General features: G+C 35.2%; 1 protein-coding gene across 1 annotated transcript in view; it reads right to left on the minus strand.

Moving 5' to 3' along the window:
• Positions 1–14,938, minus strand: part of BATF (basic leucine zipper ATF-like transcription factor) — a 39,619-nt gene extending 24,681 nt beyond the window's left edge. The window contains exons 1-2 of the mRNA XM_003756241.4: positions 14,612–14,938; positions 10,454–10,558 (exon numbers count right to left, since the gene is read on the minus strand). Coding sequence (XP_003756289.2) covers positions 10,454–10,558; positions 14,612–14,710 — 204 coding nt within the window. The 5' untranslated portion in view covers positions 14,711–14,938. The remainder of the gene's footprint in view (positions 1–10,453; positions 10,559–14,611) is intronic.
• Between the last annotated feature and the right edge of the window lie 1,756 nt (positions 14,939–16,694).

Consider the following 16,694-nt stretch of genomic DNA (forward strand, 5'->3'; position numbering starts at 1 on the left):
TAAAATAGTATAACTGGGGTCTGGTGCATGAGCAGGAAACTATCAGAAGGCAAGGTCTCTTACCCTTCTTTGTAGATTGCTGCTCCCCATTTGGCCTCTTCCCCACCCAGCTTGGCCCTGCTTTATCCCTCTAAATGTTCATTTACCAGAAACAACCTCATTGTACCCTGGATTCTCTGCTCTTATTGGATCTTGAGGTATCCTCCCCTAACTACTGAAATTGAGAATTTTTTTCCCTCTCCTTATTCCAGGCATGTGTTATGTGCTCTGAGCACCAGAGTTCAAAACTGTCCTCAGACACTTTGCTCGTTGTGATTCTAGGCAAGGCACTTAACTGTTTGCCTCAGTTCCTCATCTGTAAAATGAACTGGAGAAAGAAATGACAAACCAGTCCACTATCTTTATCAAGAAAACCTCAGATGTGGTCACAAAGAGTTGGACATGAGTGAAAAACAACTGAGCAACAGGGCACCAGAATTTCTAGTTTTGATTCTACATAAATAAGAATCCATTCATGTTATTTTTTTGTTGGGAAAGGGACATGTTTGTGATTTCATCAATTTGGGGAATTCCAGGTATGGACATTTCTTTCATGGATACAAGTAGGAATCCATCCTTAACCATTATCCATCTTAGAGGGTTGCCTGGCAGCAAGAGTTTAAGATTTGCCCAAGATTCCAACATCAGAATTTGTCAGAGGTAAGATTTGAATACAGATAATCCTGTTTCCAAGGCTGGTTCTCTATCCACTCTGCCAGGCTTCCTCTTTTGATGTTGATAAAATCGGCATATTTGAAGTTCAATTTGACCCAAGATAAAAAATAGTTGGTTTAGTTTTAGTTCTTCCTATCAGCACTGAGTAGACTATAATGGTCTCTGTGGACACTCACTTAATTGTCAGGTAACAAAAGACAAATTATGAAAGAATTATGATTAATAATAAAAGTGACAATACTAAGCTAATTTACAGATTAAGTACCATTATTAAAAGATGGAATAAGAAAATATAATAACCCTAACTCACACAGAAAAATGAAAGTTCAGGAATATGAAGAGGAAAAAAAAATAGAAAATTTGGGAAGAAAGATAGTATCAAATATCTAACTGTATTAGAAAATCAAAATCATTCAGTATGAGTTAAAAAATAGGAAAATTGAAGAAATTAGGCACATAAAACCCAGAAGCAATTGAACATTATAACATAGAGTTTAGTACATCCAAAGGCTGCAACTCCAAAAACAAGAAATTATTATTCACCAAAAACTACTGGGAACATTAGAAAGTGGTCTAGTAGAAATTAAGTTTAGAACAACATCTTAAATCAAATGTTTTAATAAGTTCCAAATGAATTCATGATATAGATACAAAAGGCTCTATCATAAACAAATTAGAGGAGTTGGAAAAGAGACATTTTTTACAACTCTACAGAGAGAAAGAACTGACAACCAAACAAGGGATAAGGAGCATGGGAGATAAAAACAAACAATTTTATGACAAAAAAATTGTTTTTAAAAATAAAACAATGCAGTTAGATTTAGAAGGGAATTGATTATCTTGGGGAAAATCTTTGCAAAAAGTTTCTCTGGTAAAAATCTTATAGCTAACATATAATGTATCAATGCAAATATGTAAGAACAGCCTTTCTCTTAATAAACTGTCAAAGTATATGAGCAGGTTCTTCTCAAAAGGAGAAATGCAAGCTATTAAAATCATATGAAAAAAATGCTCTGAATTACTAATAATGGTAGAAATGCAAATTAAAGCAAATTCTAAATTTCTACCTCATACCTTTCATATTGGCAAAGATGACAAAAAGAGAAAATGACAAAGGTTAAACGGCACATTAATGCATTGTTGGTGGAATTGTTAATCGAACTAATCATTCTGGAAATACCGTTTCTTGGTCTCTTCCTTCACCCATTCTCTTGGTTCCCTTGTGGACTTTGGGGGACAGAGGATTTAGACTTTTCACTAGCATCCTAACACTTTCTCTAAAGTGATTAAGGCAAATGACAATGTACCTATTAGATACCAGTGACCAATTGATATAATGAAGAAAGGCATATTCAACATTCTATAAGCTATCATATAGCTAAAGAGAACATGTTAAGGGCATGAGCAAGAGGATATCCAGTAGCTGTGAGTTATCTCTCTGCCACATGTGCTATATGATTGAGACCACATTCCCCTGGATTCTGTATGTACTGTAGGAAATGGGAAAGTGTATCAGAGTTGTTTATGGGCCGGCCATGGTGGGGAGAAAGAGTTTGTACCAATTACATCACCATAGTAAATTCCCAGTACTGTATAATTTTATAAAAATAAAAAAAAAAAAAAAGAAAAGAATATCAATCAAACATTTAAAAATACGTAGAAGAGAACGAAAGAAAGTTCAGAAGGGGCTATACTCAATCAAGGCATTTGGGGAACAAATCTAACATTTAATAAACTTAAAGCTTAAATTTAATAAATCATTTTTAATAAATTTATTATCAAATTTAAATTTTCATTTTTAAAGTGAAATATACCTAAGAGATATTCACAGCATTATATTCAATCCTCTTTATTCTCTTTTGTTAAGGAAATATTCATATTTGTTGATGTTTTTCAAATTCATAAGGTTAATAAAAGAAAAACAATAACAAAAAAAAAAGGTTTCTAATTGATAGATGATTAAAATGTTATGGTTATATGTTTAGGATCACAGCGGCAGATGGGGATGGAAATCACCTAACCCAATTTCTCTGTGGCAGTTGACATTTACACTGTTTTGTTTTGGATAATATAGATAGTATAATAGTTGAAAAGGCAAGTTCACTGTTCTGATCTGAAAAGAGCAGGGCTGAATTTTTAGAAAGTCACATAAGGACTAGCTATTGATTATGATGATGGACCACTTTCCCTAGAGAAACCCATTTAATAATCTGAAAATACTGAGATTACATTAATGCAATGAAAGATATCAGATTTGTTATTTTTGACCGCAATTGCAACTGAGGAGAAGCTGTTACACCACTGAGGATTTGGAATTAGAAAATCAACGTCTTGGTGGCTAGGACAGGGAAACAGTTATTCTACACATTTGAAACCAGCTTCACTGAGTCAGTTGCTTCTAAAACCACACTAGTCTGTTGTAGCTTGGCCACATTATGGGACAAAAGGATGTTTTCCAAAACATTATTTGTTAAGTCAAGTAATTTTGAAAAGGCAAAGAAAGATCAAAATGACAAGGACATTGATTATGGGGTGCAAGCTCTCTGGCTATAACAGATATTATACATTAAGAGGGCAAGTAGATGATAAACATATGATAACTATTGAAAATCTAACTGTAAACCATTAAGTCAACATTTATTTGATCCAGCAATATCACTAGTTCCAGAGATGATTAGGGAAAAAGAAAAAAGAACCTATATGTTCTAAAATATTTATAGCAGCTTATCTTTGTGGTGGCAAAGAACTGGAAATTGTAGGGATGCCCATCTGTTGGGGAATGACTGAACAAGTTGTGGTATATGATCATGAGGGAATACTATTGTGCTATGAGAAATGATGAGCTTGTTGATTTTAGAAAACATGGATAGAAATGCACAAAATAAAGATAAATAAAATGAGCAGAATGAAGAGAATATTGTATATAATAATAGCAATAGTTTTAAGAAAAACTTTGAATGACTAAATCATTTTGACTAATGTAAATACTAAAATTAACTACAGAGGACCTATGCAGGAAGACATGCATCCAGAAGTAACAAATAGAATTATTTTTATATGTGTGTATATATATATATATATATATATATATATATGTACACACACACATACGTACGCACATATTAGTGTAATGGTAACTATCTCTAGGAAGCAAGGGTGGGGGAGAGGGAAGAAAAAAAGAAAAATGGTATGTTATATATTTTAAAGAAACAGCAAGTCGTACATAATATACTTGCAGTTTCATGTGCAACCATCTTTTTTTTGTTCTACTATGTTTTGGAAATACTTGTTTTATTTGATAAATTAAAAATAAAATATAATAGAAAACATGGATGAAGGAAAAACTCAAATAGTTAATAATAACCTTCCCCTTTGATTTCATGGAATTTGTTATCACATAATTGTTGATGTAGTTGTTGTTGTTGTTCTGTTGTTTCAATCAATGATTCTTCATGACCCTGTTTGTGGTTTTCTTGGCAAAGATACTGGAATGGTTTGCCATTTCCTTCTCCAGCTCATTTTACCAATAAGGAAACTGAGGCAAACAGGATTAAGTGACTTTAGCTATTAAATTTGCTAAATACTTTATTGATATTATTTCATTTGAGCTTCATAAATTTGTGAGGCAGAGGCCCTATTTTTTTTTTTACAATGAGATAACAAGGCTTAAAAAAAGGTAACTTGCTCAAAGTTATGCAGATAGTAAATAGCAAAAAATTAGCAAATAGATGACACTTTGAAAAGGTTTGATCTTGATTTTATTTACTGTGTAGAAACCAGTGGAAAGAAATCACAGCAAATAAAATAAACATTTGATCTATCTAGAGACCCAGTCTGAGTAGAGGAAGGACATTGCCCCCTTTGAAAGTCGAGGTAAGAATGAAAGTTTCATACTTACATCATGTTTTAAGTATAAATTTTATTTAAAATGTTCATAAGAATCTTTTAAGATAAAAAACAAAAGAATTATTATACATTTTACAGATGGGAAGACTAGAGTTTAGGGAGATTAAATGATTTCCTTTAGTTAAATAGATTTTAGGGGGCAAGGTTGTGACTTGAAATCTGGTGTCCTGATTCCATACTCTGGTTTACCACACTTCCCCTCCAATAAATGCCATATGTTTAAAAAAATATGATCCAATTATAGTTTAAATATTATAAACTTTTAATAGCACAAAAATATTCACCAGCTTTGGAAGCCATATTTCAACCATTATCTTGTTCTCTTGCTACAGAAATCTGTTTTTTTTTTTTTTAAATCTGAGCTTATTTTTTATTCTTAAAGAATTCTGAACTAGAGCCAATAAGAGATACACCAATATACAGTTTCATTATCACATGAAAACACTTATGATATTTTCAGGTAACTGAACCACTGAAGGCAAGGAAAAAATAGCTGGAAAGAAATCATAACCTATCATAATGTATTTGGGAATATTCATTCTACTTATCAAGAATTTCCCAGTTAGTTTAACCTATGCCTGATCCAGAAATCCCACTACAATACACTTCTTATGTTAGTCTATCTTTCACCTAAAACTTCTAAGTGACAGGGAACCCACTCATGAAGAAGCCCTTTTGGGCAGCTCCTATTTGTTAGGAAGTTTTACCCTCATTCTGGCCTAAATCTTCCTCTCTTCAGCTTTCTTCAATTATTCCTTATTCAGTCATTAGAGGCCAACCAGAATAAATCGAATCCCCCTCTTATGTGGTATCTCTTCAAGCATTTGAAAAGAGCTATGATTTCTTTGTCCCCTTATTCCCTTTAATCTACTTTTATTTCAAGCTAAACATTTGTAGTTTCTTCCACTAATCTTCATGCATCACAAAAGCTCTCAAAGCACCTTGTCATTTTGTTCACCTTTCTCTGGACGTACTCTAGTAATATCCTTCCTAAAATGTCATATCTAGTCTTAATATGTATTTTAGATATGGTCTGATGAGAGGAGAATAAAGGAGTATTGTTATCATCCTAGCCCTGTACCGTCCAGCATGTGATTATGTTTGCTTTTTAGGTTATTATACCATACTACTAGCTTAAATTGAATTTGTGGTCTGCTAAAAAGGTTTTCATTTTATCTGGGAACTAAAGAATACTATGGTATGAAATGGATACTATCTAAAATAAAGTGTAAATATCCCAGAAGAGTGGTTTAAGTATTTAGTTTCTATTGACTAATGACAAAAATTATAAGTCTTGACCTTACAAATCTGGCCATCTTATTAAGGAGGGAAAAAATGGCTGTTTCAGGTTGCCAATTTTTGTGCCAATTTCCCAAATAACCAAAATATCAGATGAGAAAAGTTATACCTGATATGTATCTTTCATAATATAATATTTCCAAATAATTTTTCTGAATTATGAAGTTTTCATAGATTTAGAACTGGAAAGGACTTAGTGGTCACCTTATCCAACTCCTTCATTTTATAGATAAGGAAACTGATGCCCAGAAAAGTTACATGATACACTAGGTGGCAAATCCAGGCATTAAACCCACAAGGTATCGCTCTAAATGGGGAGTTCTTTTCTCTATGTCACTATTGCATTCCATTTTGTAGGGAAGAGGAATGGACAAGAAAGAAGAGGGGGCAGGTTGTTGTGTAGGTGACAGGAGAAAAAAGGCAAAGAATTTATTTGAGCACAATCAATATGTACACTCCTTAAAATATCTGAATCGAAACACTGCATTAAGTGTCCTTTATTATCAAGTGGAATAAATACCTAGACAATAGTATGGGAAACTCTTAAAAAGGGAACAGGGGTGGGGGGACATCAAAAAACTAGAACTTTTACTATGTTCCTGATTTTACCATGCAATGACCAAAAGAGGAATAAATATACTTGCAAAAGTGACTATTATTTATGATATTAAAAATCGACAAATTTTTTTTTTTGACTCAAGCACTTGGGCATATTTCTTATCTCCCATTAAAGTTTGATTTATCAACACTGCTACGATCAAAAGAAAGATTATTCAGTTTTAGAGAATTTGGAACTATTTAGTTTGAAAATTCAAACAGATGAAATGTCAGGCAGATGTTGGAGTCAATGCTTAAGATTCAGGGATAAGTAGAAAGCAAATTTGGATAGCATGAAGGGAGACTGTGGGGTTATGAAAAGGTCACTAGTCTTGAAGTCATAAAATTGCGTTGCCATTGTCTAGCTCTGTGATCCTGGACTTAACTTTGATGTCTCTAGATCTCAATTTCCTTATTCATAAAAGGAGGTGTATGGGACTCAATGAGCTCTTAGGTATAAGTATTATTCCATTCTAACTAAAAATCTATTACTACTTGGAATGTAATTTAGAATTATGGCAAGAAAATGATTAAGATCTATTTGGGAATATTCATTCTACTTATCAAGAATTTCCCAGTTAGTTTAACCTATGCCTGATCCAGAAATCCCACTACATGGCATAACCCAGAGAAGTCAAAGAGCTCTATCTCACACACCAAAATACTTCCTGTAGCATTTTTGTAGTAGAAAAGAAGTGGAAACAAAAAGGAATATAATAAGCATTTATTAAGCACTGATTTAAGTACCAGGCAATGCTAAATGCTTTACAAATCTTATTTCATTTAATCTTCATAACAACTCTGACAGGAAAATGATATTATTATCCCCACTTTACAATTAAGGAAACTGAGGCAGACTGAATTTGAACTTCAGTCTTTCTGACTTCAGGTCCAGCAGTTTGTCCACTTTTCTACTTGGCTACCAGGTAAAAAGAAAGGAAAGCAAAAGCAAGAGTTCTTCTGGAGAATTTGCTCATATCCAGGGTAAAACATTTGTCTCAAAAAAGTTCTAAGACACAAGAGGTAAAGCTGAAGAATTGTCCATGCATATGTTTTGAAAAACAAAAAGCTTTAATGAAAAAAAAAATTCTAAAACAGATTTTAATAAAGAATCCTAAATGCCTGTCTTCTGACACAAAAAGGATGGGGCAAATGCAAAAGGTTCACAATTCATTTCTTCCTTCCTCTTCAGCTCTACCCACAGTTTCCTCACCATACCCCACTCTGGGCATCCTTCCCACCCTTACCTCCTTTCCAGCACTCCTTTATGTGTGATCTCCCCTCATTAGAAGGTAAGTTTCTTGAGGGTAGATACTGTGCTGTTTGTTTTCATCTGTGCGTCCAGTGCTTAGCACTTACTTGGATTATTAAGTTTTAGTAAATATCTTTCTATCTAAAATTTTTTACAGAAGAATACTTGTTTACTCTTCAGAAATACTCTTCGTTTTCTGCTAGAATTCAAACTCCCTGGACTCCAAAACTAATGCTTTCTCCATAATACCACTATGTCTCTTCCAGAACACATGGATGAAAATTAAATGAAGAGAATAACAAAGAGAAGGGCAGGACCAAGCAAGTGATAATAGTTTTCCAAAGCCAGGACCACATAATTGCCCACAAAAATGTTATCAGGTGTTCTGTGCAGCTGGTGAGCATTCTGCCTCAAAGTGGACTTCATGTGTATAGAGCTGAAGACCCACTCCTACGCAACATCAGGAAGCTTAAAACTATTTGACCTAGTTCGAGGACATAATCTGAGCTTTAACTAGATGATGCTCTGAGTGAAGGACTCTCCATTTCCTCAGTGTATTTGAGCCGCTGATCTAGCTCCACCACAACATCTCCTTCTTTTTAACCCCATAATAAAGGTAGTCCTTCCAAACTGTTATCTCAAGTTCATGGCAGACTAATTTCATTATAGCTGAGCCACCTGTAAGCAGGCTCCAGTTCAACAATCCAGCCTTGCTTTTAAAAGTTGAACTTTATGAGTTGAGCAGTCCCTACCCCTCAAAGAGTTTATATTCTACTAAAGGGAAACCATATGTTCACAGATCAAATAAAAACAGGGAATGCACATTGATTGGAGTGGGAGCTTGTGCCCCAAAAATGGAATGCCAGGAGTCAGAAAAGGTCTATGGATTGGTATTGTACCTTCAGATTGTTGTGTTTTCAGAAGATTCAAATAAAAATATAACACATATCTATATAGATAGATGAACAGATAGACCTACATAAAGCTAGAGTTATATAGATGAACATATATTGATATATTTTTCAAAATAAATTATTTTTTAAAAATTAATAGTAATTTGTTTTATCTCCTATCCCATACCATGAAGGGGGAGGAGGGGGAGAATCTATCTCTATATAGATATAGATAATTTCTATCTCTATATTTATGGGGCTAGATATAGTTATACAAGACAAGAGATATACATATATATATATATATATATATACATATATAAATACAAATGTGTGTATGTATATATGTTATATACATATATTATGTATATGTTATATATACATACACACATATATGATAAATGCTTGTCAATTTGACAAGCATTTATTAAGCAACTACTATGTGTTAAATATGTATTATTCTAAGTACTGAGGATACAAAGAAAGGGAAAAAAAACAATTCCTGCTCTCACAGAATTCACAATTTAATGGGGGAAGACAACAGGCAAATAACTATTTCCAAACACAATATATAAAAATAAACTCCTCAGAAGTAAGAGCTAAGGTTAAAGAGAACTGAGTCTCAAGGGAATGATGGAATGAGCTACAAGGCCAATTATTACATTTTCAATGTGAGCATTTATACCTCAGAAATTGACAAATGTTACAAATAAGGGCTTGATTTAGTGATTGCTTAAAATTAAGAAAGTGATGCAGATAATGTTAATAATTAAGTTTAAATTTAAGATTAAACATAACCGTGTACATTCTGGAGAGCAATTTGGAATTATTCCCAAAGGGCCACAAAACTGTGATCCAACAGTGTTTATACAGGGTCTATATCCCAAAGAGATCATTAAAAAGGGAAGGGAACCTACATGTTCAAAAATGTATGTAGCAGCCTTTTTTGTAGTAGCAAGAAACTGGAAACTGAGTGGATGCCCATCAGTTGTGGAATGACCAAATAATTTATGGTGTGTGAATGTAATGGAATATTATTACTCCATATAAAATGATGAGCAGGCTGATTTCAGAAAAGTCTGGAAAGACTTACATAAACTAATGCTACATAAAGTGAGTAGAACCAAGAGAACACTGTTCACAGCAACAAGAAGATTATGTGATGATAAACTATGGTGGACTTTGCTCTTTTCAACAATGAGGTGAATGAAGACAATTCCAATAGACGTGATAGAAAGAACCATCTGCATCCAGAGAGAACTATGGAGACTAAATGTGGATCAAAGCATAGTATTTTCACATTTTTTATGTGAAATTTGTTTTGTTGTTGATTTGTTTGCTTGTGTTTTTTTCCTCAAATTTTTTTTTCACTTTGATCTGATTTTTTTTTTTTTTTTTTTTTTTTTTTTTTTTGCAAAACTATGTCTAAAAGAACATTTAATCTATATTGGATAGCTTGCTGTTTAGGGGAAGGGGGGGGAGAGGGATAGAAAACTTTAGAACACAAGGTTTTGCAAGGATGGATTTTGAAAACTATCTTTGCATTTATTTTGAAAAATAAGCTATTATTAAAAAATAAAAATAAATAATAATTTCAAAAAAAAAAAGTATACTGTGACTTTTAGGATAGATGATTGTTAAACATTTCCCAGCATATCCCTGACTCCTTTCAAGGGCTACTTGCAAAAGTGGTCCTTGAATTGAGATTTGAAGGAAGTCGGAGAGGATTGGAAAGGAAAGAAGATAGTAATCACTAGAACTTAAGGGATGGCAATGGGCTAAAAACACTCACCAAATGTAACGTGTCTGCTTTTTGTGTCTGCCTTTGTCGACTCTTCTGAGCTGCAATACGGTTTTTCTCCCTTCTCTGAACTTTCCTCACATCATCTGAGGAATCCTGAAAAGTAGAGAAGGTAGCAATGGTTACTTTGGGCTTTTTGCATTAACTCATCTGATTAATTCACCTATTGAGTCCCTAGAACTTTTCCAAATGCTAGACTGAGAATCCTTCCCCCTTTCTTTGGAATTCCAACTGTTAGGTTAATGTGATGTAATGGGAAAAAAATTATATAAAGGCTTTTGCAAACTCTAACATGTATGAGTAGAAAAGTCTATTTCAAAAAATATATATGCATATGTATTCAATAATTCAAAATATTCCTATACATATCAATAATTAAGATATTACTATATGCAAATATAGGTATATCTTGAATTACTGTAAATTGGTTTCTCTCATTTACGATTTATCTAGAATGAGACACTCCACTGAGCTAGTCTGGGCAAAACTGTTAAGGCTGTTCTGAAAGTCTCTGGCCTTCCTTTTGTTGTGCCGGTCCACTTTTATCTTCCCATCCCTGGTTCCCCATACTTTTAATTTTACTTGAAATTTCCACTTTTGTGTTCTGGTTCTGATCTCCAGGGGCAGAACCCCAGGTTTCAAAACTCTTTCATTATCACCCGCCTCTCCCATCAAAATGCACATGCTTTGTATTCTGAGCCTGTGGATGCCTTCTCCCATCTAAATGGGAGAATCTAATAAACTGAAGTGTTACTGCATTAATGTGTGTGAAAAGTTGAATGAATTACTCTTTCCTAGACAATATAGGTCACATGGCTCAGGGCACAAAATTTCGAAGATCTGGATTTGAATTTCAGTTCTCTAACATGATCTTGTAAAAGTAAAAGTCATTTAAACTCTTTAGAACTCAGTTTACTCATCCGTAAAATGGGTAAACTAAACCAGGTGTAGTGATGCACATCTGTACTATCCGCTATTTGAGAGGCTGAGGATAATGGATCGCTTCACACTGGGAATTCTGAGCTTCAGTAGGAATAGAAATTATGTGTCTGCACTATGGCTCCCAGCAAAAGAATCAGTCCCTGGGAACAGGAAACCCTCAGGCTGTCTGAGGGGGCAAATGAGCCTTCCTCAGAAATAAAGCAGATTGATCAAAGCAGGGTTACTTCCACACACAATGTAAGACTTTTGTAGTGGAGAAACCTGAAGCTAAAAGAAAAGTGACTAGCTAAAGTCATTCACAGTCAGAATTTGAACTCAGTTCTTTTAACTAGACTCTTCCCATTATGACAGTTCTCCTAGGCAATCTTTATTTACTATGATACATCCCGTTCCAGAGGGGATAGGGACGCCCCATAGGCCAGTGTCCTCATAGGCCAGAGTGACGTGATATGGAAAGGAACATTGTCATTGCCAAGAAAAAGACTGAGAGAATAGTCTTATTATTGTAGCACCAGTCTATTTCAATATCTATGAATTCATTAATAAACAAGAGAGAGAGCAAAGTCAAGGTGTAAAATGGCCAATTTCAATTACATTAAGTTAAAAGAATTTTGTACCCAAGATCAGAAGAAAAGCAGAAAGTTGGAGTGGAGGAAGAATTTTATGGACAATTTCTCAAAGACCTTTTCAATACTTCTCATAAAAGCAAAGCCAGAAGATTCAGCTCAGATAGGAGGGGAAGCTCCATTTCTCTAAGGGATACAAAGGACTGGACTTGTGTTTTCACTGGCACAGGGAACTCTCAGATAAGGAAATTCCCTCTATCAATGCAAATCAGCACCTTTTCTGCAACTTCTAATCTTAGAGAGTCAATGAAGGCTTTCCGAAACTAATTTACTTAGTATCTTATAGCCAGTAGGTGTCAGAGAAAGGACTTAAACCTTTACTTTCCTGGTTCTGAGACTCTCTCTACCGTGGCAAATTGTCTCTCAAAAAGATATGTGGCTTCTGATATTTAATACTTATTTATTTAATACAATTAATAATTTAATACTTATTAGCTGTGTGACTAGGAACAAGTCACTTAATTCCATTTGCTTAAGAGAGAGAGAGAGAGAGAGAGAGAGAGAGAGCGCAAGAGAGAGAGAGAAAGAGAAGGAAAAAATGTGGCATTATTTTCTGCTTTCCAGAATGGGAACAGAATGCCCTAAGACATTTGAAAATAGGACACATCCCTCAATGGACAGGGAGCATAGGTACAATCCTGTCTCAAGGAAGATTCTAGGGGTATCTAAGACACAGTCCAAGAATCTGCTTTTTAAAAATAATAATACAATAATAATTACAACAATTTACACTTATATTGAATTGTAAGGTTTACAAAGCACTTTCCTTGCACCAGTCTGGTGAGATAAGGATTGCAAGTTTATGACCATTTTACAGATGAAGAAACTGAAGTTTAGGACAGTTACATTCATTGCCTAATCTATACAGCTAGTGTCAAAGCCAGGACTTTTAGCTGGTTCCAGGTTCAGCATGCATATTTACAAAATGTGTATTCTCTAAGTTACTATGTCCTAAAGTTGTGAAGAAAATGTTTTAGATCTCAAATCCCCACACTAATGAAAGTTATGTTTATTATTTTTTTTTATAAATATTATTATTATTCTATGTGCCTATAGACATAAAATATGGAAAATCCACTCACCCCCCTCCATAGCACTAATGAAATCTTTAAATCATAAGAGCAGAGAAGAAAATTGAAAATGATTTTACCGTAGGTGGTTGACTAGGCCAGAACCATCCCCCTTTACAGAAAAAAGTCAAGGGATGTGGTGAGCAGGCAGGTTCAGGGAAGCAATGCTTTGGTTCTTAAAGTATGACCTATCAGAAAGCCGGAAGCTTCTGGCCAGACTTTAATCTCCCAGGACTGGAGGTCAGTTGTTGGGTTATCAGAAGAATTTCCCTTCAAACTCTCTAGAACCCTCCCTCACATCCCTTCCCATGTCTCCCAATCCAGTCTTATCCACTGTAGTAGGTAAATTGCAGCAGTAGCTCCCATCTCCTCACCCATGGCAGGTCAGCTCCTCATAATGCTCTTCAGAATTTCCCAAACCAGGGCCCTCATAACCATTATCTTCCTCAGCCCTATAGACTCTATTTTGGTTTTTAGTTGCTTTTTTTGTGTGCCAAATTTACATCCTCTTGGATCATCCCTGTTTCACAATTTGACTTAAGTTTTCCAGTGTAAGCTTCAATTTAGCAGCCTGAAATAGGATAGTACGGTAAAAACATACTGGATATTAGATCAGAAGACCTAGGTCTAAGCTATTTTTTTAGGCCTGTGAACATGGGTCAGCAAAACATTTAAATGCTCTGAGTCCCAGTTTCCTCTTCTGCAAAACAGGGCTAATAATAATACTTGAGAGAAGCAAGGAGCAAATCAAGAGCTAGCATTGGAATCAGAAAGACCAGGTCTCATAGTTACTAGATGAATGACTCCACATGAGTCATTTAATTTCTCAGTCCTCACCAGCAATTCTCTTGCTCAATTATACATTTCAAAGGAGTTGCTAGTCTGTAAGAGCAAAAGGACTTTTTTTTTTTTATAATTTGTGACCATATCTAAAAAATAAAACTGAAAACAACTTATCCTATCTATTTCATAGGATTATTATAAGAAGAGCATTCTGTGATCCTCAAATATGTTAAGCTGCCCTTATTAGCAAATGAAATGATATTTGTAAAGATCTTAGCACAGTATCTAGCACCTAGTAGGACTATATAAATGTTAGCTTATCATCATCATTCTTATTAGCCATAGCTTGCACTTAACTCCCCCTATTAAGAATAAATCTTTCATAGAATAAAAGTCTTTCCCTCTGACTAGACCAAAACACTTTGATTCACCATCTCCTCATTCATTCTATTTCCTTCCTCGAAAGCTTTATGGGGCAGAGACCAGGAGGGTGGTAGGAGGAAGAGAAAAGGAGAGGGGCACAATGGTAGACTGATGGGCTGAGGATCCCTGGGCCAGGTGCTTCTGGGAGACCCAATCCCAAGTTCAAAGCTGAGGCTCTTTGGCTTACACTCCATCCTTGATCACTGAGCTATGGTTTTCGGACAGCTCCGGAGAAGCTCTACCGGGAAGAGAGGACCCTACGGTTGGGGGCTGGGGTGGGTGATGAAGGAAAAGAGAAGCATTACCTGTTTATTGCTGGGTGGAGGTGAACGGCTGAAGCTAGAGTCACTGCTGTCAGAACTATGGGGCATGGCTGAAATCTCCAAGGGCTGGGCAAGCTTCATCGGCTTCCCTTCGGCTCTCCGACCCTAACTGCCTTTCTGAAACACTCCCTAGGTCATCAGCCCACCACCTTAGTAGGATTCTTCTTCTTTCTTGCCCACCATGCACTTCTAGACCCCAAGGTCCTTTTCTCTCTGCGGCCTGGAGACACTGCACCTAGCAGTGACATACTCGCTCACTTTTGGGGGCTTGCTTTCTCACTTGTGGTTTCTGGTTAAAAAAAAAAATAATAATGGAGAACTCAAGCTGGAAGTCACATGGGCGGAAACTTAAGTGAACTAAAAGTTACACTGTGAGAGAGACAAAAAAAAAGCATATCAAGGAAAAGACATTTACAATAATCTGAAAATGAGAAGAAGAAAAAAAACAAAAACCCAGACACCTTCAGATAGTTTAAAAGGCAAAGAAATTGGTTACGATTGAAAATGATAACAGAAAAGAAAAGAAAAAAAAGAGGAGGGAAAGTCCCCAAACTGCTCTAGAGAGCTAGTAGTCTCTCAAAATGGGGAGCTACCAACAGTAGGGAAGCAGTTGCCATTGTTACACAATTTGATTTTGAGCCAAAATAAAATATCAACATTAGGATTTCATTTTGATTTTCCTTCATAAATAATCTACTGCAACCAGAAGCCCAGGTTACACACCACAACCATCTAAGAGGCAAAGTGAGTGAGAATGGATGGGTAGAGAATCTTAACTCAGTATTTGGAAGGAATATTATGACACTGTAAGCAGTAATTAATATCAGTGCAAATAAATTATTAAACATAGTAGGTGATTAATAAAGTTATTGATTCTTTTTAAAAAGAATTATCTACAAACATTTTATTTTTAAAGATAAAAGAAATGAAGTCTGAGCTCTGGTCTCAATGGACATAGAATCTTGGCTTTCCTAAAAAGGAATACTCAAATAACTGACTCACTACTTTTCCCATATTAGAAAAAATCCCGCTGACACGATCATCAGAAAAAAGAAGTCATCTTGTATTAAACGGAGACACAGCTTAAATTCCCTGTGATTTATCTGGCCAGTGTATTTCCACAGAAGCAGAACCCAAAATGGTGGGAGGATTTAAAACATGGTAAATATCCTGATTACTAATCTCTCAGTCAGCTAGAGCACCAAGCTTCAAGTCAGAATTCATTTATATGAGTTTAAGTCAACCCTCAGATATTAGATGTGTGATTTTGGGCAAATCATACAACCTTATTTTCCTTAGTTTCTTCATCTGTAAAATGATATAGAAAAGGAAATGGCAAAGCACTCTAGCATCTTTTCCAAAATAACCCCAAACAGGGTCATAAAGAGTTGGAAAGAATTAAACCTAATTTCTCTCCTTGTATAAAACCTTATTTTCCTTGATGAGTAGAATGCAGTCTCCTTGAGGGTAGGGATTCTTTTGTTTTGGGGTCCGCTTGTTATATATCCAGGACAACAAGGAATACCTCAAACTTTGATTATCTATTTGTTTATTTGTTTTGTTTATTATCTGTGATTTCATTGGTAGACTGGGTTCTCAGTGAGGAAACACCCTCTACCAGTACAGAATTGCATTTGTTCTATAACTACTAGTTTTAGAGAGCTACCTGGGACACTGGAAGTCCAGGGGCCTATCTGTCTGTGTGGGGTCATATATATATAGCCAGTATGTGTCAAATTTGAACTCAAGACATGCCGATTCAAAGGCCTGTCTTCTATCCACTTACCCATCCTGTTCTCGTTGACTTGTCTTGTACCTAGTGGGCACTTGATAAATATTTGTTAAATTGACTTGAGTAATATAATACTTCCTGAAGCCTTTCAACTCTTTGAGGGGATCTTATGACTTTTCTGGATCACTTGACATTATTACATATTATAATCCAATAACCTGGGCTCCAACATTGACTAATTGTGTAAACCTGGACAACACCCTTGATCTCTCTGAGGTACAGGTTCCTCCTCTAGAAAACTGGGATAATGATACAAGTGTACCTTATTTTAAA

This window comes from Sarcophilus harrisii, chromosome 2, assembly GCF_902635505.1.
Source record: "Sarcophilus harrisii chromosome 2, mSarHar1.11, whole genome shotgun sequence".
In the NCBI taxonomy this organism is placed as follows: domain Eukaryota; kingdom Metazoa; phylum Chordata; class Mammalia; order Dasyuromorphia; family Dasyuridae; genus Sarcophilus; species Sarcophilus harrisii.